Source organism: Sinocyclocheilus grahami, unplaced genomic scaffold, assembly GCF_001515645.1.
Source record: "Sinocyclocheilus grahami isolate Dianchi unplaced genomic scaffold, SAMN03320097.WGS_v1.1 scaffold184.1, whole genome shotgun sequence".
Classification (NCBI taxonomy): domain Eukaryota; kingdom Metazoa; phylum Chordata; class Actinopteri; order Cypriniformes; family Cyprinidae; genus Sinocyclocheilus; species Sinocyclocheilus grahami.
This window is the reverse complement of record NW_015505363.1, coordinates 713,910-737,291: the sequence shown is the minus strand read 5'-3', so window position 1 is coordinate 737,291 and position 23,382 is coordinate 713,910. Positions and strand designations below refer to the sequence as shown.

Here is a 23,382-nt window from a genome sequence, read left to right as displayed (position 1 = left end):
CGTCACTCCTCCTTTTTATCCTTCTGGAGCTCCTCAGTGAGACTTGAGAGCGGTGAGTGGCACAGGTGTCGCGCATTAGCAATTACTCCACCGGCCTCGCTCCGTTCCCTCGGCTCTCGGCCCCGCCCCTCTCGTCACATACCCCCATCGCCCCTCGCAGTCCGGGGGGTACTCACGAGACTGCGCTCTACTCTCCCCTCCCCCCTCCGCGGGAGCCGATCATGGCGGTCGCGGCGTACCTGGGGGTAAGGACAGACAGACGAGGCGAGAGAAAAGGAGACAGAAGGATGAGAAGAGACAGAGACGAGAGAGGGGAAAAAAAATAAAAATCTTGTTCCGGTTCCCAGACACACTGCCGCTCGGCCCTCCACGAGCTGGGTAAACTCTTCCGCGATGCCAGGCGGCGGCACTGGACAGCCCTCGGTGGACGGCACGACACTCCTCCGCCGCCCAGTGGATGTCGACGGCTCCTCCGCATTCGGGCAGCCAGTAGGAATCCCCCGTTCCCTGCTCCTCCCCATCATGGTGGATGGCAGCAGGCTCCGGCCTCAGGCGAACGGCGGCGACTCCTCCGCTCCCTCACGGAGGACAGCCATCCCTCCACAACCCAGGCGGCCGGCAGCGAGTTCGCCCCCCCCCCCCCCCCCCCCCCCCCCCCCCCCCCCCCCCCCCCCCCCCCCCCCCCCCGCAAACATCGCGACAGCCCCTCGCGGACGACTGTCGCGCACAAACAAAAACCAAAACACAAAATAAAGTCCAGGCCTGGTCCTCTCTCGTCTTTCACTGTCGTCACTCCTCCTTTTATCCTTCCGGAGCTCCTCCGTGGGACTCGAGACCGGTGAGTGGCGCAGGTGTTGCTCATTATCAATTACTCCACCGGCCTCGCTCCGTTCCTACGGCTCTCGGCCCCGCCCCCACTCATCACAGTATCTCTTATATTTTAATTTTTACCCAAAACGGCAATGAGATTTATTTTATTTTATTTTAAAACACTAATGAGATTAAATAGGTTAATTAATTATTTAAATTGAATTAAATTACTTACATTTTTGGTTGATTGTTCTTTGTTTGTTTACTTCTTTAATACTTTAATTTAGTTAATTATTTTATTTGTACACTATTATTTATACATAATAAGGTACGCTTTTGTACCTTCTTTTCTGAGAGTGTACAATTTATACTTGTTTTATAATTGTTTTACAAGACACACATTCAGTTGATTGTTATTTTAAATAATTGTTGGAGTTCATGAGTTGGATTCTGCTTTTATGATTTCATGTATTCACATAACAAAAAAAATAATTGTATTTTATTTTATTTATTAAATAAAAAATCATGCAAATACCACAAAATTCATGGGTGTTCATGACTATAAAAATGGCAGTATTTATAGCTGTTAGATCTTCTTCATTCACTCCATTGTCCGATGTGGCAAACTGAATTTTGGGACCTCTCTGAGTGTGGGCTGCTAACCAATACAGCCCTCATCTCTTCTCACATTCCAACTTCCTGTCAAAAGCTGAGTACAGACAGACTGACAAAGAGCAGATCTGCAGATGCTCTGGAGGCCTCAGAGAGTCAGAGATCCACACAGACAGAAAGCACAATGGGTCAGGGTTGCTTTTGTTTATCGTGTTATCTATCAGCAGCTGTCAGCGCTGAGCGCATTAATCAGGTTACCTTGTGGGGCGTCTGCAGAGGTCTGACTGCATCAGGCAGGTGATGAGGGCCCAGCTCTGTTCTCACTGGCTAATGTGTGCAAGCAGACTTTGTGTGGACATTGGGCCCTGAGGGTCCTTGATTGGCAGGTCTTTTCACAGTCTTGTTCTGCTGGAGCTACAGAGCGTGCTCAGTCCAGCCCTGTAGAGGTATGATTCCCCCCGTCTCCGATAAGAGGGGAGACACAAGGTCCTGACAACACATTTATGTGCTTTGTAATGCGATCGGTCTCTCCCTGCAGTGGTGCCATCTCCCCTGGCAACGACCTCTGGTGAAGGTCAGTATAGCTGAGAACAAGTTGCTCAGAATAAAATGTCACCTTAATAGTGTTCAACTAAATGCAGTCAGTGTTGAGTTTCTGGCTCTTCGGGAAAAAAAACAAAGATTCTCAAACATTCACCAAAACAGCAATAAGTTTAAAAGTATATAATATAATATAATATAACGTCCATGACATTTATTTTATATCTAAATGAATTCAGCAATGTTCAAATTAAATATAGAAAATATTTTTTTAATATAATATAATGTGTGTGTGAATTATGCTTTTTCAAGATAGCAGTAAAATTCTTTGCCAGTTTTTTGTCAACTTTTCACCTGACGAAAAGATCCAGGAGAACATTTCACAAGAGATCTCAAACATGTCTCAAACCGCAGCTCTTTCCAAGATACCAAAGTCTGCAAACAAAAGTAATTTCAGAACTCAAATATCTTTCGTCCTAATTATTTGCGCTACTTTCTAGATAAATTTTATATTCCTTACTGTGTGTAAACAATTTGTGTGTATTTTTATTTATCCTATACATTTCTAAGAAACATCTGAGGCAAACATCTTTAAATCTTCTGAAAGAGCAACCACTGAGCAATTAAACCCCTCTGAGAGCACACAGAGTACCAGTGCTTCATACTGCAGCAGTACACAATAAATAATAAAGGGTTCCAACACCAGTAATTATTAGTCTGTTTTCCTGTCTGTGTGGTTGGTATTCAAGACATGTCTTCAGGGCATAAAGGACTGGTACGCATTTTCATTAGCTCATCTGTATGCAAATTCAAGATCAAACAGAGGCCCCTCCCCTTTACCCGAATGGGTCAAACCCACTATGATACCTCTTACTGATACATTTTAAATACATAAAAAATATGTATGAAAAAAAAAACGGACGAGGGGAAAGTCATGAAAGCCAGGACGGTTTAAATCTAGAGCTTTTGAAAAAGAACACTCTCATTTATTATGTATTTGATTAAACTTTGGGTTATTGGAATATAATTAATTCCTAATATACTTTTAGAGAATTCTAAAAAGCACTTTGCAGAATTAAACATTATCAAGTCCATCTTTCCCAGTTTTCTTCATGATCGTTCTACGCTTGAACTATGAATCCCTGCTGTCTCTGAGTCTGTCTGTCTCTGTCTGGACAGGAGACATATTACACTGGCCGTCTCACTGCTGCTCTCCTGCCATCTAGTCTCCATGACTGAAAATCATTTTTTTTCCAATTACATCCACAGCACTGTGAAATGAAATGTCCTGTTTGGTGTTATTGCGCTTTCTGAAAACTCTCATAGTGTATGGTGACCGAGTTGTAGCTGATCACAGTAAAAATTTTATGATGATGTTATAAGCTACTGGGCCTTACACTTACAAATATGTTTACTACATTTTAGAATAAGATTGGTTGGTTTTCATTTTGTTGGTATGTAAATGTAGGCATTTTACAGTCAGCGTTTGACCTCACTATGAACCTGCTGTCTCACAGAGTGTTTGGTTTCAGTCAGTGGAAGCAGATGGGGATGTATGTTTGGGATATCTCAAATTGATGCAGTGCTAATGTATCAGAGTGGGAAGAGAAGTTTAATTGTGTTAGACTTCTGATGAGGCGGCCTCATGGGGAAGCGCCGCTCGTTCACTAATGTGTGTGCCCGTCAGCAGCCGGACGCTTCTGGGAAACCGGCTCAAAATATAACCTGTGCGCACACTGACATTCATCTCTATAGTTAGGAGAGATGAAGAGCTCAATAGTTAAGAGGAAATAGATGAACCTGTGGCAAACCCACACCATTTCAACAGATAATTACCTTTATTCTCACAGTCTTTATTAGTAACTGGTAGGGTTGCACGATTTGGTGATCTTTCTGATATAAATTGTGATTGGGAAATTAAAATGGAATTGAAAAAATCTATTACAAGATGTATTATTGTTGGCTGTCTTAATTCCTTAATTTTCAAATGCTAAACCATTGAACTTTTATTTTGATGGAAAACCGTCGGAGGCCCACGGTGGTTCTTTTTCTTCTCTTTTGTTGTTAAACACTTCTCATTACAAGTATGGGAAGATGCTGTGTTCCTAAATGCATGTTAAAGCGACCCAAACTCAGAGTAGATGGAGAGATGGAGTTTGTATGGAGCAGCATTTACTGTGAACCGAGCCACTCTGAGATGCTGGTAACACAGGCTCATGAGCTGCTCACGTATAAATAAACACATTGCCACGCTTCACTGTGAAGCACGCAGTGCACATATTTAATTAAATCGCAACCTAGTGCTCGCGTATTATTATTATTATTATTAAACATGCAGCCCTGGTTACTAGCTGGTGATCCTGGTTTGAAACTTATAAAACAGTTTGAACCAAAATGCGAATGAGTATGTGCCATGTATCACTTTAGATGAAGGATGTCTAATGTTATTACTCTTTAAACTGATTGCAAACCATTATTAAGTCTGTATTATCAGTGCTCAGTGCTATTTACACAATGTTTTACCCCAAAATGTTGACTGAATTTAAACCCAGTATTAACATACATTGACTGAAGAATCTACACTGTGATCTTCATTCAGTAGATCAGAGTATGTAACCAAACACAGAGGAGGTCTGGTTAGTTTTGGAACCAGCTGTGAGGACAACATTTAAACTCATAATAGAAGATCTTGCAGACCGCTATCAAATATTTATCCTTGCTTGTAAGACTCATGCAAAATTTACAGGCTTGGAAAGGTGACATGCAATTCTCAGTGTGACTCCTCCCTGAACTGGGTCATGTTATGGCTGGCAGTTTTCTCCTTTAGGTGCTTCTTAGACAGCATATTTATAGAACTCCAGGAGAGATGACTGGAGCTCAAACAGCTTTCTAATTTGGACAGAAGCCATGTTAAGACTGCACGAACCTTGAGATGAATATTTCATGAGAGAAAAAGAAGGGTGGTCAAATCTCTTTTAGTAAAAGATGATGGAAGGGTGGTAGGCCATTCTCAGTAAATGGTGACATTTGTGCTGAAAAATATCAAGATTTTATAAATTAAGAGTAATTTTTCTCCAAAACAGAATTGAACTATTGACAAGGCTGATATACGGTAAGTGCAAACATAAAAATATACTGATAAAGACTGTAAAATAAATATATGGGGAACTATCAAATCATTCGTTTTCTTTTTTTTTTTAACTTAACTCTGTCCCCACCAGCGTTTAAAAAAAAAAAAAAGTTGCCTGCCATTTTATGGCCCCCAGAATAATTTGTTGTATGAATATCTGATCATGCAATATGTCAGAAGAAAGAACAAAGCCTCTGCTTTTAAACAAACAAACAAAAAAGTGTTTTATTTCAGCTTCATGAATTACTTTTTTTTTTTTATCCGCACTTAAATTTGGGCACGTTTCATGAAAAAAAAAAAAACATTTTTGAACAAGAACCTAAGAAAATCGCTTTTCTCATAATCTTCTTCTTTTCTTATCTCATAAATGGCCGAAAATTCTGTCAATGTCAGGGAAAGAGTTCAAATGTCATTATGATTTATGGGAACATACCAATTTCTTTAAATTCTAAACAATTAAAAAAATATATATTAAAAGTAAAAAACATTTTTAAAATTAATTTTATTTGTTTATTTTTACCTATTCTGCATTAAATAAAGTTAAATCTAATTAATAACATGACTAATTTTTAAAGTTAATCTTGTCGATGATATCAGTAGTACTGTATGTCAGGGGGACAATCAAATCACACAGTTGGCACCGTTTCCTGATAATAATGTGTGCATCTATATATATGGCAGGTACGGCTATTTATTTCCCCTCGCTGGGGTGGGGTCTTTGCATGCGTTTGGGTTTGAGCTACAACTTTTCTGTTTATTGCTGCTCAAGCGCACTCTGCTGTGAGGTTGGTCTCTTTGTTTTCATCCCAGACCTTCCCAACCCCAGATTTATCTACTCATATTCAGCTTTAACAGCATCGGTAAATCGTGCTCAGCTCTACTTGCTCTCTACAGGCCTAAAAACCTGTCGCAAAATGGAGGGAGCTGTTTGTCCACGAGCCTGTAAATTTCTGGAGCTTTTTAAAGAGCTGCCTGTCACCTCTAAGACCCCAATAAAGAAGAGCATCCAGAGTCGAATGAACAGTGAATGAGCTTCAGCTCAGGGGGATGGAAGAGACCTTATACCCACTCAAATTCTTTTCTCTGTTTGACAGAGGTAAATGGAAGTTGGGGCCTGCTTCATGGTACTTTGGGGGCCTTAGGGGCCCATGATTTGAGGTTGCTATTTTTCTCTGCAGGGTTTTTACCGTCGCTATGTCTCCTAGTGTGTGCAATCTGCTTTAGTTGGAAATTCTCATCACCCAATTGATTGTGTGTTTTCATGTGCCTCAGCACTGACCTGTAATGGTCATGTTAAGAGTTGCAATTTGGTATGGAAGCTTATTTCCACCACAGAATAAACATTTTATAAAGGTAATTGCAACTTCTTATCTCACAGTTCAGATTTTTTTTCTCGCAGTTGCAAATTTATATCACACTCATTCTGCCCTTTATTCTCAGAATTGCAAGTTTATATTATCACAATTGCTTGTCATAAAACTTGCAGTTGTGAGTTTACATCTTGCTATTTTTACTTTTTTTCTCAGAATTCCAAGTTTACATCTCACAACTAATAACTTGCAATTGTGAGATATAAACATGGAATTCTGAGGAAAAAAATCTGAATTGTGAGTTCATAACTCGCATATGCACATTTACATCTCGCAATTCTGAGTTTTTCTCCAAATTCTGAGTTTAAATCGCACAATTAATAATTCGCAATTGCAAGATATAAACCCTAAATTCTGAGAAAAAAGTCAAAATTTTGAAATTATACTTTTTTTTTTGCAGATTTACATCTAGCAATTCTGACTTTTTTCTCCAAATTCTGAGTTTACGACTAGCAATTAATAACTTGCAATTACTAGATATAAACATACATTTGTGAGAAAAAAGTCAGTATCGCAAATTTATAACCCACAATTGCGAATTTACAATCTGACAATTCTGACTTTTTTCCTCCAAATTCTGAGTTTACATCTCACAATTAAATTAATTCACAATTCGATGAAAAAAAGTCAGAATTGTGAGTTTATAACTAAGAAGTATGACACTTTTTGTTTTAATTCCGAGTTTACATCTTACAATCAATAACTCGCAATAGCAAGATATAAATTCTCAGTTCTAAAAAAAGAGATTAGTATTATGAGATATAAACTTACAATTCTGAGAAAAATAGAATTGTTGGATAAAAAGTCGTGATTTTTTATATTTTTATTCTCTGGCAGAAATAAGCTTCCATAATTTGATGATGTGGACAATAGTGGACAAACAGTGGCAGAGCTGACAATTTGTCCATTAAACGGACTGTCCTCTCCAATGAAATCACACAAGAGTCTGGCCAATAAACTCTAATGGGTCTGTCGATCCAAATCTCCAGTTTGTAGCATGTTCTTGTGTACTAAGATAGATGCCTGGATCAGGCCACCAGAATGGGATGTGTGTGAATGTGTGGTAGACCCTCAGTGTGTGTCTGTGAGCTGTTTTTGTGAGGTCCAAGCTTATGGCACTCACTGGTTCCCATGTAGCATTTACACCAGTGTAATGAATCACTCAGCAAATGTTGCTCTTGGACTAACTGGTTGGAAAGGACGTAACCGGGGAAGAATATAACAGCAGGGAGGGTTCACACTGCCACCAAAACACATTGCCTGAACTGTACTCTAAACTATGATTATTTACATTACTAGACCCTGCTGAAAAGACCAGTTTAAACCAGCATGAATTCTCGTGCTCGTCTAGGTTGGTATATGCTGGTTGGATGGTGGTCTAGCTGGTAAATACATGCATTTATTTTTACCAAAAATACAGTAAAACAGTGATATTGTGAAATATTCAAAATAATTACCATATAATAAAAAAAAAAACAGTTTTCCATTTTAATATATTGTAAAATGCAGTTTATTCCTGTGATGGCACAGCTAAAGTTTGAACAGCCATTATTCCAATCTTCAAGGTCACATGATCCTTCAGATAGAGCCTTCAGATTCCTTCAGAATTTTTTCAGGATTGTTTGATAAATAAACATTTAAAAATAAAAGCATTTTGTACTGACCCCAAATTTCTGAACAGTGGTGTAAAATAGTAAAATATATTGTTAATCAATATTAATAATGTTTTCCACATGGTTTTTCTCTAAATGTACACAAGATAAAAAAAATATTTTAGGGGTGCTCAGATTGATCGGCTACCGATTACTATCGGCCGATAATCACTTTGGGGTGATTGATCGGCGGTCTCTATAAAGGCTGATCTAAAAAAACAGATCTCAAGCTGATGACGTGCCTGCCGTCAGAGGTTTGGCACGACATGCAGCGGCACTGTCTCAGTCTCTGTCCGGAATTGGTGAAATAATTATAATAATGAAGGTGAGGTACAGTTTATATTTCTTCATTAAATAACTTATGAAGTAGCTAATTGGAAAACTTTCTGTGAGACATAATTTCACAAACAGCGTAGGTGAATCACCGCGCGCGCTCTCTCTTTCCCTCTCAAAATGCGCAAATGGCTTCGAATTAAATCGCGTCTGCACTATAAGTGAGCTGCACAGTTAACACAGGAATTGTCACTTGCAAAATCGAGGCAGTGTTGCATCGTCACTAAAGTTTATAAATTGCATTTCTTTTTAATTCTTGCCAGTGTTCAAACCATTCAGCACTCGCGCGCTCTCCTGGAGACAGCACTCATGCACACTCGCAGTGCACACACATAATGCCAGGTTCACATTACTTCGTTTGCAGTGTGTATGGGGTGCATATTTTTCCCGCGCTCTTGTTAATGGATTAAAGCATTCACACTGCACACGGTTGCGGCAGTGCGTTCCAAGAGCAGTGCGTCTGCAGCAGTGCAGAGATCGTTTCCGCACCGAGTCTATTTTTGCTGCACTGCAAGTGCTGAATTAAAGTAACAGCACATTGTTTGCGGTAAATATGAACATGGATTGACACGAAAATTTTGTAATTACACCATAAATGCATATAATTAAAGTCTACTGTGTTTCACAATCAACAACGGCTATGGCTTTTTGGCTAGGTTTAAAGGAAAAGAGCACTTTTAGATAAACCAGGTAAAAATAGATGGCACTCGTGGAGGTAGGAAAACAAAGTAGTTTCGCTTTCACAACGAAACGCACAGCGTCACACACGGCTGGCTCGAGTGAGCGGCGGCCGGCGGGTTAGAGTGAGCGGCGGCCAGGGACCTAGAGTGAGGAACAGCCGGCGGGTTAGAGTGAGCGGTGGCCGGCGGCCTAGAGTGAGGAACGGCCGGCAGGTTAGCGTGAGCGGTGGCCGGGGACCTAGAGTGAGGAACAGCCGGCGGGTTAGAGTGAGCGGCGGCCGGCGGATTCGATGAAGGAGCAGCTGGCGGGCTTGTGGCAACCACATGTGACGATCCCGGGCTGGACTCCGCTTCGTCCACGGTGAAAGCCGATCCGGCGATCCACAGCGCAAAGTTGATGTATTTCCTCAGCGACCAGCACGGATCAGCTCTAGGCATGACGAAGTGGATATCGTCTTCTTTTGGAAGGCCAAACAAAGTAGTTTCGCTTTCACAACGAAACACACAGCATCTCCACAACATGGCAGCAGCGGCAACAACAATATTACAGCGAGAATAAAAGTTACGCCGCCTTTCTTTGCGTGAACGTTTGGGCAGTGTTATGCAAATCTTCCCACATCGTGACGTAGACATGTGGGGGCGTGTTAGAATGAGCCGTTTTAGGAGGGCGTGGTTGACTCTTAACTTTTATAAAGAATATCTTTTTGGATTTGAGACTTTAGTCTTATCAACTTTACAGATCTTCTTTATGCACCAAGAGCTTGTAACACTCCAAAGAGAAAGGAAAAATTGAAATCGCATCATATGACCCCTTTAAACAGATCAGTATCGGCAGATACTGCTTTCTGTGATCGGTGATCGGCCTCAAAAATTCTGATCGGAGCACCCCTCATTTATTTACAAGAATAATTTTAATTTAATAATTTTTACATGCACCAACAGAAGTTACCTATATTGTCACATCAATATTTACATAATTTCATGCCTCATATCACTCTGCACTGCCTGCCTTCTCACATAAAAACATAATTTAAACTTGAATCAATATTAAATTTCCATTAATGCATTTATGCATTTATTAATTTGCTAAATAGTTACATAATAAATCTAATACATTCAACCACTTTGCATTATGGTATTAATCACCCTCTAAGGGGTTATTTTGCAAGAAAAAAATGTAGTTTGTTATCCCTTACATATATATTGTAAATATGTTATACTGTATGTCCTCTAGCTGTACAGAGGTATAATAAACTGTCTAGATTTTTTTTTCTCTCTAAAAAGTACTTAGTGAACAGAAATGCCCAGAATGTTTCCTTTAAGAGTATAAAAGCTGTTCTGTTGTTAAACCTTGATTTTGTGTATAGTTTATAAGGGGATTAAAAGCCCACATCATGCTCTGTGAAACCTTTCTGTCTGCTGTTATAAAGCAGAGCCTGTGGAGATGAATGAATGCTGTTCTCTGTTCACCCAGAGCCAGCAGCTGATTGCATCTCTCACTGCATGATCTTTCACGTTAAGAGAGAGTGAGAGCATGGCATGTCTGTAATGGACTAATGCCAGACAAAGGAAACCCCATCACTCCTTTCTCCTAGACTCTCACAAAGATATTTTCATGCATGAGTCTTTGTTCACCTGCAAGGGATGAAGCGGAGTCCAGCCCGGGCTCGTCACATGTGGTTGCCGCAAGCCCGCCGGCTGTTCCTTCGTCGAATCCGCCGGCTGCGCCGTTCTCAAGCCCGACGGCCGCCGCTCATTCTAGCCCGCCGTGTGTGATGCTGTGTGTTTCGTTGTGAAAGCGAAAATACTTTGTTTGGCCTTCCAAAAGAGAACACAACTAGAAATCAGTGGTTAAGTTGTATTTACAACACTGTTCCAGAACAGTTCAACCCAAATATTCAGATGTGTGCAGTGCATTTTATGGAGGACTGTTTCCTGAACCTGCAGAGTAGCCTACAATGTGTCTGTGCACAAAGGCTGTTTCTATAAATTGGGGCAGTTCCAACTTTGCAAGGACAGTCTGGCGCTTCTGACTCACAGCCTTTATGTAAGTTTTTTATATTTAAAGAATTTGACACTGACGATTCAAACATGAATTTTAAGCAGTGTAGAGTAGCTCTTGTTGTTTGTCGTTTCTCCGATCACAAATGCAGACATGGTTTTATGTTTACTTGGCGCGATACGCAACACGTAAAAAGACAGTATAAGTCATTATAATCGGTAATTATGTCCCCACTGGATGCAACAAAGGCCTTGTTTGTAATGGGTTTTATTGGTGTTGTTTCATCGCGCCGGGACACGGCATCACAGTATGGTAAGGGGCGTAACATTTCCGTCACACGCTTGAGGTATTCAGCCAATCACAACGCACTGGATAGCTGGCCAATCAGAGCACACCTCGCTTTTCAGACTGATGAGCTTTGTAAAAATCGACGCATTTCAGAAAGGCGGGGCATAGAGGAGCAACAATAATGTACATTATGTGGAAAATAATGTGTTTTTTAGACCTTAAACCGCATAAACACATTGCATTACACCAAATACACTACATAATGTTCTTTTTAGTAACATCATATGACCCCTTTAATAGAAATGAAATTATATATGAAGGTAGACTAAAGTCATACTTCAGTGGTTCAAAAAACCTTCTATAGTTCAGCTAATTAAATAAATCTGAAGTATAATGCATTTCCATTCAATTTCAATTAGCAAGCAGTTTACTTTTCAAAATCATTACATTCAGTTTGTACTTAAGTATATTAAAGTATATTATTTTCATAATAGTACTCTTTTTTGTAATAAGTGTGCTAAAGTGTACTTTTCCCACAAGGTAGATATTAAAGAGATCTCTTTGTGATTTATACTTCCATTTGAGGCAGGATGCAGATACTGTAGAGAAACATGTAAAATGAGTACCTTACTGAATGAGAGGGAACTGTGATTAAGTGGAGTCAATATATTAGAATGATTTCTAAAGGATCATGTGAAACTGAAGACTGGAATAATGATGCTAAAATTGAGCTTTGCTTCAAAGGAGTAAATTACATTTCAAAATATATTCAAATATAAGTTATTTTAAATTGTAATAATATTTCACAATATTACTGTTTGACTGTATTATTAATCACATTAATACAGCCTTGGTGAGCATAAGAGACTTCTTTCAAAAACATTTAAACATCCTACTGACCCCAAACGTTTTATATATAAAAATATTATATTATATCTAATACTGTAACAAAGTAGAATCAAAACATTTGTAGTAAGAGGTAAAAAAGTCTAGTTTAAATGAAGAGAATTTCACTAAATGAACAGATACATTTTCATATACACCAATATAAAATTCCAGCACCAAACACTGAACAGCAATATTTACCTACAGTACGATTTTTCATATTATTGTTATTATCACATAAAAAATTATTTTAATATATAAAAATGCCATGCAGGGAATTTAAATTATTTGTTGAATCAAAGTTATCAATCAGATAGTTTGAACTGATTCGTGAAAATGAAAGTTTTTGTTATCTTGTTCAATTTTATATATCACCTGCAAAATAATAAATGAATCATAAATAGTTGAAACACCCCAGAATTAATGTAGAGTCATTTCTCTGGACTTTATCACTTTGCCAGGGCTGAGGAGCAGAGAAATCTGTGACTTAGAAGCCTGTCAGTACCACTTCCTGCTTACAGACGAGGTTCCTGTCAGGTTCTCCGCTTGAGGGACACCAGGGGAACTCCAGAAAGTGTAAACACTTGTATGCCATGACTATTTTTCAGCACCATCCATTTCATTTACCGAGGTTTGAGGGTAAATTGTGCCCTTGGGTTTTTAAATTTTTTTTTTTTTTACCTCTAAAGAGACACTTTTGAATCTCTGAGCATGGAAGAAAGATAATTAAAGGGATAGTTCACCCAAAAATTTAAATTTGATGTTTATCTGCTTACCCCAAGTGTGTCCAAGATGTAGGTGACTTTGTTTCTTCAGTAGAACACAAAGAAGATTTTTAACTCATACCGTTGCAGTCTGTCAGTCTTAAAATGGAAGTGAATGGAAATCACAGCTTTGAGAGTCAAAATAAACATACACAAACAAAACCAAACTAAACCCAGCGGCTCGTGACGATATATTGATGTGTAAAGACACACAACGATCGGTCTGTGCAAGAAACTGAACAGTATTTATATCGTTTTTTACCTCTGATGCACTGCAATGTCTGAACTGTCCTGAGCACATAAAGCAAGAAGAAGAAGACGACACGTCACACGCCAGCTGTCGAGGACGCGCTCAGGACAGTTCAGACACTGCAGTGCAAAAGAGGTAAAAAACTATATAAATACTGTCTTTACACATCAATGTATCGTCAAGAGCAGCAGGGTTTAATTGGGTTTTGTTTGTGTATGTTTTTTTTAACTCTCAATGCCGTGATTCCCATTCACCTCCATTATAAGACTGACAGACTGCAACGGTTTGAGTTAAAAATCTTCGTTTGTGTTCTACTGAAGAAACAAAGTCACCTACATCTTGGATGCCCTGGGGGTAAGCAGATAAACATCAAATTTTCATTTTTGGGTGAACTATCCCTTTAACTTAAAAAAAAAGTCGACATGAAATTAAAACAGACCATAATTGCTTATTATCTTATTGTGCATGATTCCTCAGTGCACATAATTGTCTTCAATTAATCAAAATGCAATAACTTCCTCTGCCTCTAAAGCACATAGATCACACAGACAGAGAAAATTATGTTAGCCTACAGGCAAATAGCTTTAGACATTTTTCTTGCTATTTCAACATTTCAAAAGCCTTGCCAGTTTACCAAAGTGAATGCCATTTCATATACTCACTTAGCACAATAATTGCTTAACACTTTCTATTTATGGCATGTAGTTCTTAAGCAGAAGATCAAACTTTATTGCAAACCAGTATGCGATAATGAATTTATTGCAATTATTCTGATTTCTTCCTCGCCTACTCTTTTTAGGTATACCACGGTACCTGAGTCAGCCGGAAGCTGCATCAGTGCGGGTGGGTGACAGTCATGTGCTGAACTGTGAGGTGAATCCAGACCTGGTGTCTTTCAACCGCTGGGAACAAAACAAAGAGCCGGTTGAGCTGGACCAGAGAGTCTTCACACTGCCCAGCGGGGCTCTTGTCATCAGTAACGCAACAGAGGCAGATGCTGGACTGTACCGCTGTGTGATCGACAACGCTGGGCCCACCAAGACCAGTGAAGAAGCAGAAATACAGATACTGCCTGGTAAATAATCCATATTTCCATACATATCCCTATTCCATACTTGGAATCATATCATCAACCATACTGTAATGTTGCAAATTAAATTATGTCCATGTCCAATTCGCTGGCATTTATAATGAAAAGGCCAATTCCCCTGCATTCCTCACAAAAAAAAAAAATGCAAGACATTAATTCTGATGATTCAGAATCAATTGATTCTCGTAGATTTTTCATGCACTACTGAAACTCACACATTTGAGAGGAGAGAGAGAGTTTTAAAGTAGGCCTCCTGGAGCAGGTTGGCCACATGTGGTGTTATCAAAGAGAACTATGTAAATTATGCTATAGTTAAAGAGAACTGAGCTCCTTTGTGGCAGATATTCAGCATGCAGATTTAGTTTTCCAGGCAGTCACAGAGTCAGATATTAAAGAACATAAATCAGGCCTGAAGCACGGAGGTTGTCACACTAAACATGGCGCAGAAGGCAACATGATGCAGAAATATACACTCCTTTTGAATTTCTTTTTCCCTCACTGAAAAAAATAATAATGAGGTTTAAAGAGAAAGCTTTTTAAAAGCTTAAGCCTAAAAGGTGTATGCTGTAAATGTTAAAATAAATGCTATAAATAATGTAAGTAAGCCATTTGTAATTTTTTTCCCCCAAACATTGCTGTTTGTTTGATCATCACAACATGTCAAACTCAGGCTCAACTGATAGTGTGAGTTTGGGGCGGGACAAACTGTTTATCTGACCAATGGCAGCCGAAAACATGTGTTAGGAAGCTTTTGCAAAACTCTTTCAGTATAGTTTTCATTCAATTTGTTGCGACTAGTGGCGCAAATATGATGCACTTCACTCTTAATCAGTAAGATCAAACAGTCAACAAGGTCACACTTTTCTGATGGAAAATTTCCATTTTCTTGTTGTACTGTACAGTATTGTTCTTGTTTTCCAGTATAATTCCAAATATTTTAACTTGGGAAGTAAAATTCTGTAAACTGTATAGGGTAATAACATTTGTCTTAATTGAAATTAACCCAATTTTTTCTTACCCCACTTTTTAAGCAAAAAAGAAAAAGAATTCATACTTAAAGAGATGGTCCATCCAAAAAGAAAAATTCTGTCATGATTTATATTTATATATATATATATATTTAAATGTTATATATGCTTTTAGTCTATTTAAACATCATATTTTAACAAATTATCTTGGGGAGTAAGAATAACATTTGTTTTAGGAGAATATATCCTGATTTTGCATATTTTTCTTTTCTTACCCCACCTTTTTTAAAGCAAAACAGAAGCCTAAATTGTATTAAATTCATGTTTAAAAAGTCCACTCAAAAAAAAATGTATATCCTCATTTACTCACCCTCATGTGGTTCAGAACCAAATACTGAGAACCAAACAACATTGGACCCCATTGACCACTGTATGGACCCTGAGACATTTCTCAAAATATCTAATGTTGTGTTCTGCAGAAGAAAGAAAGTCATGCAGTTTTGGAATGGCATGACAGAATTATCATTTTTGGGTTGACTAGTACTAGGGAAAAAAATGTTGTCAATAAGGTTTCAACTTAATAGAAAAATATATTCTCTAAAAACATTTGTAATAGTATATGCAATTTAACTTTTCATGTAGATTTACTTTGTTTTAAGGATGTTTCAATTTTTTACAGAAAAATAAAAATCTTTTTGAAAGTAATTTATTTAAATAATTTAAAATAACATTAGCACTGGGACAGACATTGACTGTGAATTCACTTCTCTGTTTTGTACAGAATCCGGGGAAGAAAGGACCCTGGAGTTTCTCCTGAAGCCTCAGCATGTGTCTAAATTCGTTGGCGAGAGCGTTCTGCTCCCCTGTGTGGTGACAGGATATCCCACAGCCTATGTCACATGGACGCACAAAGACCAGCTCATTGAGTACAGGTAGGGAATGCATCATCAAACAGCATCTCTGTCCTCACAGATCTCCAGGGTGGATAGATACTCTGTTATTAATAGTGTGTTGAACATAAGCTTAGAGTCCCGCTGTGGCAGCAGTGTCCACTTTTAAGGATCACTCTCTGTGTACGTCTGCTGTTCTGCTGGCATACAGCCCCATCCCAGCTGCCTGAGTAAATAATTAGAGTGACGGTGCCTGCCTGAGAAGTGTAAATGCCAGTCAAGACTGCAAGTGTCTACACCACACACACACACACACACACACACACACACACACACACACACTTACACATATATCTATATAGGGACATTACATAGACTTCTATTGTTTTTATATACAGATAGTTATATACTTTTTAACCTAAACCCACCCCTAACCCTACCCCTCACAGAAAACTTTCTGCACTTTTAAAATTTCAAAAAAACTTTGTTTACTTTATTTTTATACCAGTTTTACAAATGAGGACGTCCCCAAATGGAGGTTTTTGGCGGGTTTTGCTCACTTTTTGGGTAGGGCTGGGCGATGTAGCTAAAAAATATATCAATGATATATGTTTCATATCGTTCGGTATCGATAATTATTGACATTTTTTATTACCTTTTTTAAAACAGAGCAATATTATTTTTTTTTCTAAAAATTTAACCACTGTATTTTTAGTTTGCACACTTTATTAAGACAAACAACAAATATATATAGTCATATATATTATTTTTTAACAGTCAAACACAAAATAAAGTTTCAACAAATATCTCCTTTCTTATGTTTTATATGCAGATTAAATAAGTCTTAAAGGGGTCATATGATGCGATTTCAAGTTTTCCTTTCTCTTTGGAGTGTTACAAGCTGATTGTGCATAGATAAGATCCCTGAAGTTGCAAAGACTAAACTCTCAAAACCAAAGAGATATTCTTTATCAAAGTTAAGACTCTGCCACGCCCCCCTAAAACGGCTCGTTCTAACACTCCCCCACATATCTACCTCACTATTTATTTTTTTACAAAATAGTACAACATTTTCATATATGCCATTTATCAGCCATAACATAAAAATAATAAAGTTAATAATGGTAACACTGTTGTTAGTGCATTAGATCATCTCATTGGATTTAGCCTGAATGCGGTAATTTTCTTCATATTAAGTGAAGAATTGATTGTTTAGAAAGATAATGAAAGTTATCGCTGCATGTAATTTTTTTTCATCAATTTTTTATTGTTTTGACATTGTTTAATATACAGAATAACACAGACAAACAATCAGCTGTGCAACTGAAAAAAACAAACAAAAAACAAAGACCGTGATAAATGAAATAGAGGTATATCTATAAAAAAAATATAATAATAATAATAATTTGGTTAAAACTAATCAGTTAAACTGAAGGGTGAATGGCCGAAATATACGAAACAATATTTAAAACCTAATATACTCCAAAATATACAAAGTACAAAGACTATACATGTACAAAAGTTTATGTAAAAAGAAATATATATCCATACAAAAATCTTGACATACAAGCAATTGGAACAGCGCTGAAAGAAGTCTACGTCAATAAAAAAAGAGGCATTTATAACCCAAACAGGGAACCTTAAACACGACTCTAAATCAATATATATGAAAAAAAATATATATATAAAATAATAAAAAAATTAAAAAAAAAGCCCAAGACCAGAAAGAGTGTATTTGGGAGGGGGGTGAATCTCCTTAATTCAAGTTAATAAACCTTTAAGCTTCTCTAAAGTATGAGCCCAAAGTCTAATGGTGTCCTCTCTGGCGCCATGAAGGCGAGCAGTGGACAATTCAAGATACACCACGTCTATAAATGTGAGAACCCAATATTGCTTATTAATAGAATGTGGAGGCTTCCATCTTGTTGCAACAATTTTCTTGGCCGCTGTCAAGCCAGTCATATAAGTCCTATGAATAAAGTTTAAATGGATTTGTTGATGATCCGGATTCCTTGAAGCATACATTACAATAACCCAGACTCCGTCCCAATCAAAACTGGGAGAAAGGTCCAGAATATCTGCCCGCTAAGCAGAGTCTATTATCAAGGAGGATACATTTTTTCCAGAAAATAACCATATAATTTAGAAACAAATCCTCTTGTTCCCGGGGTCTCACATATTACTTTCAATAAAAAGTGCTCTTTGAGAGGAGCCATCCAAGGGACCCCATAGGCCTTCATGGCTGCCCTCAACTGTAAGTAAAAAAAAAAGATGGAGCTTTGCAGGTTAAACTGAATAGAAAGTTCTTCAAAGGTATAAAGGCCCTTGTCGCCCATTATATCACCCAAGGAGTGAATCCCTTTGTCATACCACAGTCAACACTGGCCAAACTTAATTGGGTGCTTGCCAATTAACAAGCCATCATTATTAAAAATAGGAGACTAGGGATTCCTATTAGATTTCTACTGCTCTCCAGTGTGACACTACGGGACCGAAACGGAGTTTACACTTATTTAGAGGAATATTAGCAAATAAAACTTCATCCAACTTTAAAGGAAGAACCAGATTTTCCTCCAACGAACGCCAAGAAACTTCAATTTTGTCATCATACCAGCTAACTAGGGGACGAAGTGTAAAAGTCCAGTGATACAGCTTAAAATTAGGAAGTGAAAGACCACCAGATAATCTATTACGTTGCATTGTGGAAAGTTTAAGACGAGGTCGTTTGCCATTCCAGACAAATTTGGTAATTATGCTTTGTAATCTATCCCAAAAACGAGAAGGGGGAGGCAGAGGCGCGTTGCGTTTTCTAAACGTTAAAACTGTTTTAACTTTGCATTACTTTCTTTGCATCTCTTGCATGAGACGTGAGTATTTGTCCGTCTAAAAAATGCATGTTGAATATGCGTTCTGTGGGAATGGCTTAGTTTCGGTTTTAACCTAATCAAGATCTTCTATGCATTGAGCTACTATATTTCTCTAATGATTTGAATGAATAACACAGCAGCGGCGCGTCTCGTGGGCTAGACTAACAAAACATTAAAATGCAACGCCACTTACATCATCATCACCGCATCTCGCGCACCACTGATGACGCTTCCTGACGCACTCCTAACATTCGATTGTACCATTTTTGCATTCAAATGCAAATGTTTATTTTAAATTCAAGTAATATTAATGTTTTTACAATCTCCTCATCACAGGCAGGCACAGCACTCAATTCAGCATGTGTTCGTGTTTGTGTGTGCTGTCTGCATCACTCATAGTACGTGCCTATATCGTGCACTATATCGAACATTTTTTATATCGTTATCGATGAAGGTGTACCGTCGATAAATATCGATACCGTTTTATCGCCCAGGCCTACTTTTGGGTACAAATTTGTCCCCAAAATATGGTTAAGTAGGTACACACACACACACACACACAATCTCTCTCACCTCTCTCTCAAGAGAAACACTGCCAGGCTGTTCACAGATTAGACCTGGGAAGCCACTTTGTCATGCTTCATTCTTATTAGCTGCTGGGTGTCCAAAGGGCACGTGTGACCCAGAGATTGTGATCAGCCGATGGTCTCAACACTGCATACTAACAAAAAATGTTTCCACAGACATGGAAAACCTGTGAATGTAAGAAAGTTTTAACATCGTGATATCCAGGCCTGGAAAATTCCAGGAAATTAATACAAAATAGGGATGCACTAATAATAAATTCTATTCTATTTTGTCTAAATAATTAAAAAATATAGCACTAAAAGCTCAAATCAATTGTTTTAAATGCTACAAGTGAATTTGGGCATTATAAATGATGAGATAATAATGAGATGAATAATAAGATTTTCAAAATTACATTTAACAGTGTTATTGAAGGGTTAGTTCACCCAAAAATGAAAATTGTCATCATTTACTCATCCACTTGTGGTTCCAAACCCATAAGATTTTTGTTCATCTTCAAAACACAAATTAGGATATTTTAACCTGAGACATTTTGAAATATTTATAACTTGATTTCGGTAACCTAAGAAATTTTGTTTTGTTTTGAAAAGTTCAGAAAACATTTTAAAAGTAATCCATATGAACAGAGCGGTTTAATCCAAGTCTTCTGAAGACACACAATATGATAAACAGATTTAATTTAAGCTTCTATTCACAAATAAACATAGCTTAAATAGCATAGCATATCAATTATGCTTGCTTGACACATGGTTACATGGAGTTTTCATTAAAATATCTTCATTTGTATTTCGAAGATGAATAAAAGTCTTATGGGTTTGGAACGACATGAGGGAGAGTAAATGATGACAGAATTTTCATAAGCCATTTTAAATTATTTACATTTTTAAAGATTAAGATCTACATGTAAAAAAAAATAAGGAAAATGGGCATGCACAATGAAATATTCAGTATCAGCTGATACCAATAATAATAATAATACTATTCTAATATTGAGTGATAACTTATGGCACCAATATGTTGTTCATCCCTAAAGAAAATCTGAGAAAAGTCACACAAATGTATGTTTAATGCTGTTTTAATATTAAAATTATAATAGTATTTACATTAATATAATTATTTATTTTATTAATGTAAATAATTCTACTCTATTATACTCATTTCGAAAATGTTTTTTAGTGTGAACGTTACACTTTGTGAGTGCAATCAATGATTTTTGTAAAAAATATTCCTTATCAGGTAATCCTGAACGACTCGAAACTCATAGAAAGAACATGGAAATTCTTCATTTTTTATTTTTATTTAATTGTGTCATGGTAGTAGCCCAGTACTTTTTGTATGTTTCTGTACATAAACTTCTCTCACATTGATTCTGAGCTAGATTTTTACAACAAAATGTTTTGCTTAGCAAAATAAAAAATGTAAAGAAGATTTCGATGATATTCTGGTCCCGAGAAAAGTAACACACCTCTTCTAAACATGCCACTTAATTTGAGGTATCATTCCAGAAAAGTGCAGAATGAGTTACATCCCGAAGTTATGTACTTTGTTTTGTGGTTTGCTCAAATCCCTAACCATTAACATGAGCAATTGTAATAGTGTTGCTTGCCTTAGTAAACACCACTAATAATTGCCTTAGAGTAAGTTTGTCATAACAATAATTACCCCATTCAATGGTTTTAATGTCAGTATCCCCAGAGTTGCCATCTTCACAAGATTACTTCATTAATCAAAGGAGCTGCGTGTGGAACAAGGGCTGAGGTAATTTCAACACCGAATGCACTCTCAAACTTAGATGACTGAAAAAGATGTTTTGTTCGTGACAATTAAAAACTTCCTGTGAGATTTCCTGAAGACGGGGCTTGGACTGTCAGTCAGTAATTGGGAATGTCAAATGAAAGAGCAATAGGGAATATTTGTGAGAATGATCGTATTATCAGACCGTGATAGAACGAGGCATTCAAGCCCCTGCTTGACATACAATATCTGAATTTATGAAAACAGCCTCTGAGAGTGGCTGCACTGTGGGGATTAACCACAGTAAATGGGGAGGGGTAAATGGGGTCAGAGAGGCAGAACAAGAGAGAAAAGATAGATGAAAGGTTCAGTGAGAGTGTCTGTTGATTGCCTCATATTGGGGTCTGTATGAAGTGTGACTTCAATCCCCTGAACCTTAAGACACAATTTAAATATGAACAAAGTGTGTTCACGGTTCCTTTGATCATACTGTGCAATACCTATCTCCAAATATTTCTATAGTACAGAAGTATTCGGTTCATATTGTGTGTTTGACTATTTTATGATGTATAGTGTCCCTCTTTGGGCTCTGTATAGATAAAATAAACTGAATGTAACACAAAGACCCCAAATAACAACCTTAATACTGAAGGAGATTTACCTAAAAAAACAGGATCATTATGGTGGTTAAGATGGTTTTTGGAATAGTGTAGCTGATCCAGCTATCCCTGAATGTTTGTTATCCACACCAGCTCAGTAAAACTGAAATGCTGATCAACCGACTAGCTATTCATCCTGCCTCCTTGTTCCCTTTGCTCGACTCTCTGGAACTCCATTTAAAATCCAATTTGGGGTTGATCATTGTCTCTTGCTCTCCCGATCTATAAAGGTTGGGTGAAATGATTGTGGGTTGGCCATTGGCAGAGTTGCTTATCAATGTTAATGGCCTCTAATTTCTGCAGCCTTTTGTTCAGGATATGTATTAAGAAGATTAAATGCAGTTTTCAGCCAACACTCTCCTGATATCAAATTTATGCTGTTTTGTAATAGAGTCTGGCCATGTAATGTTCGGCCAGAGGGAGGGCTCTGATGACCCAGCACAGATCATCTTTGTTAAATAGAAGTTCTAGCAAAATGTAATAATATAGGTAATGTAAGGAATTTATGGTAAACCAAAATATAAGTTGATGTCATTTCTATTGAAACTTTAAAGTCATGAATATAAAAATATTTGTAATTACACATTAGTAATAATGAAGTTGCAATTACATTTTTACATGATTACAAAGTGTAACACAGTTCGTAGTCACGGGAAGAAGGAGGCGGGAACCGGCGAACATTTAAAGACTTTAATAAAATAAACAAACACAAAATGGAAGTAAAGCGGCAGCCCCTCGCAGACGACTGCCGCACACAAAACACAAAATAAAATCCAGGCCTGGTCCTCTCTCGTCTTTCACTGTCGTCACTCCTCCTTTTATCCTTCCGGAGCTCCTCCGTGGGACTCGAGACCGGTGAGTGGCGCAGGTGTCGTGCATTAGCATTTACTCCACCGGCCTCGCTCCGTTCCCACGGCTCTTGGCCCCTCCCCCACTCGTCACATACCCCCATCGCTCCTCGCATTCATTTATTGAAGAATATATTAAAAATGCAGTTGATATACATACAATGATTTCTGAATTATAGTTCTGGGTTTTTTGGGGAGGACATGAAGTCAGATATAGCTTGAAATCATATTATTGTTGTTGTGGAGTATTCTGAAGAAAAACAAAACTAAATAAAATAAAATAAGCAAGGAAGTTATTTAAAATATTATAAATATTTGCCAAACTTTTGTCCACCAAATCAAAGTAATATGGTGCCACTACCAAGGGGTTCTGAAGGTTTTTCTAGCTTGATATTTCTGAAATAATTAATTATTTTTGTGTG

At 37.7% G+C, this 23,382-nt stretch overlaps 1 protein-coding gene across 1 annotated transcript in view; it reads left to right on the top strand.

The window, feature by feature from the left end:
- Positions 1-23,382, top strand: part of LOC107594493 (neogenin-like) — a 108,568-nt gene that overhangs the window by 20,142 nt on the left and 65,044 nt on the right. The window contains exons 3-4 of the mRNA XM_016284563.1: positions 14,116-14,391; positions 16,156-16,306. Of these exons, the coding sequence (XP_016140049.1) occupies positions 14,116-14,391; positions 16,156-16,306 (427 nt within the window). The remainder of the gene's footprint in view (positions 1-14,115; positions 14,392-16,155; positions 16,307-23,382) is intronic.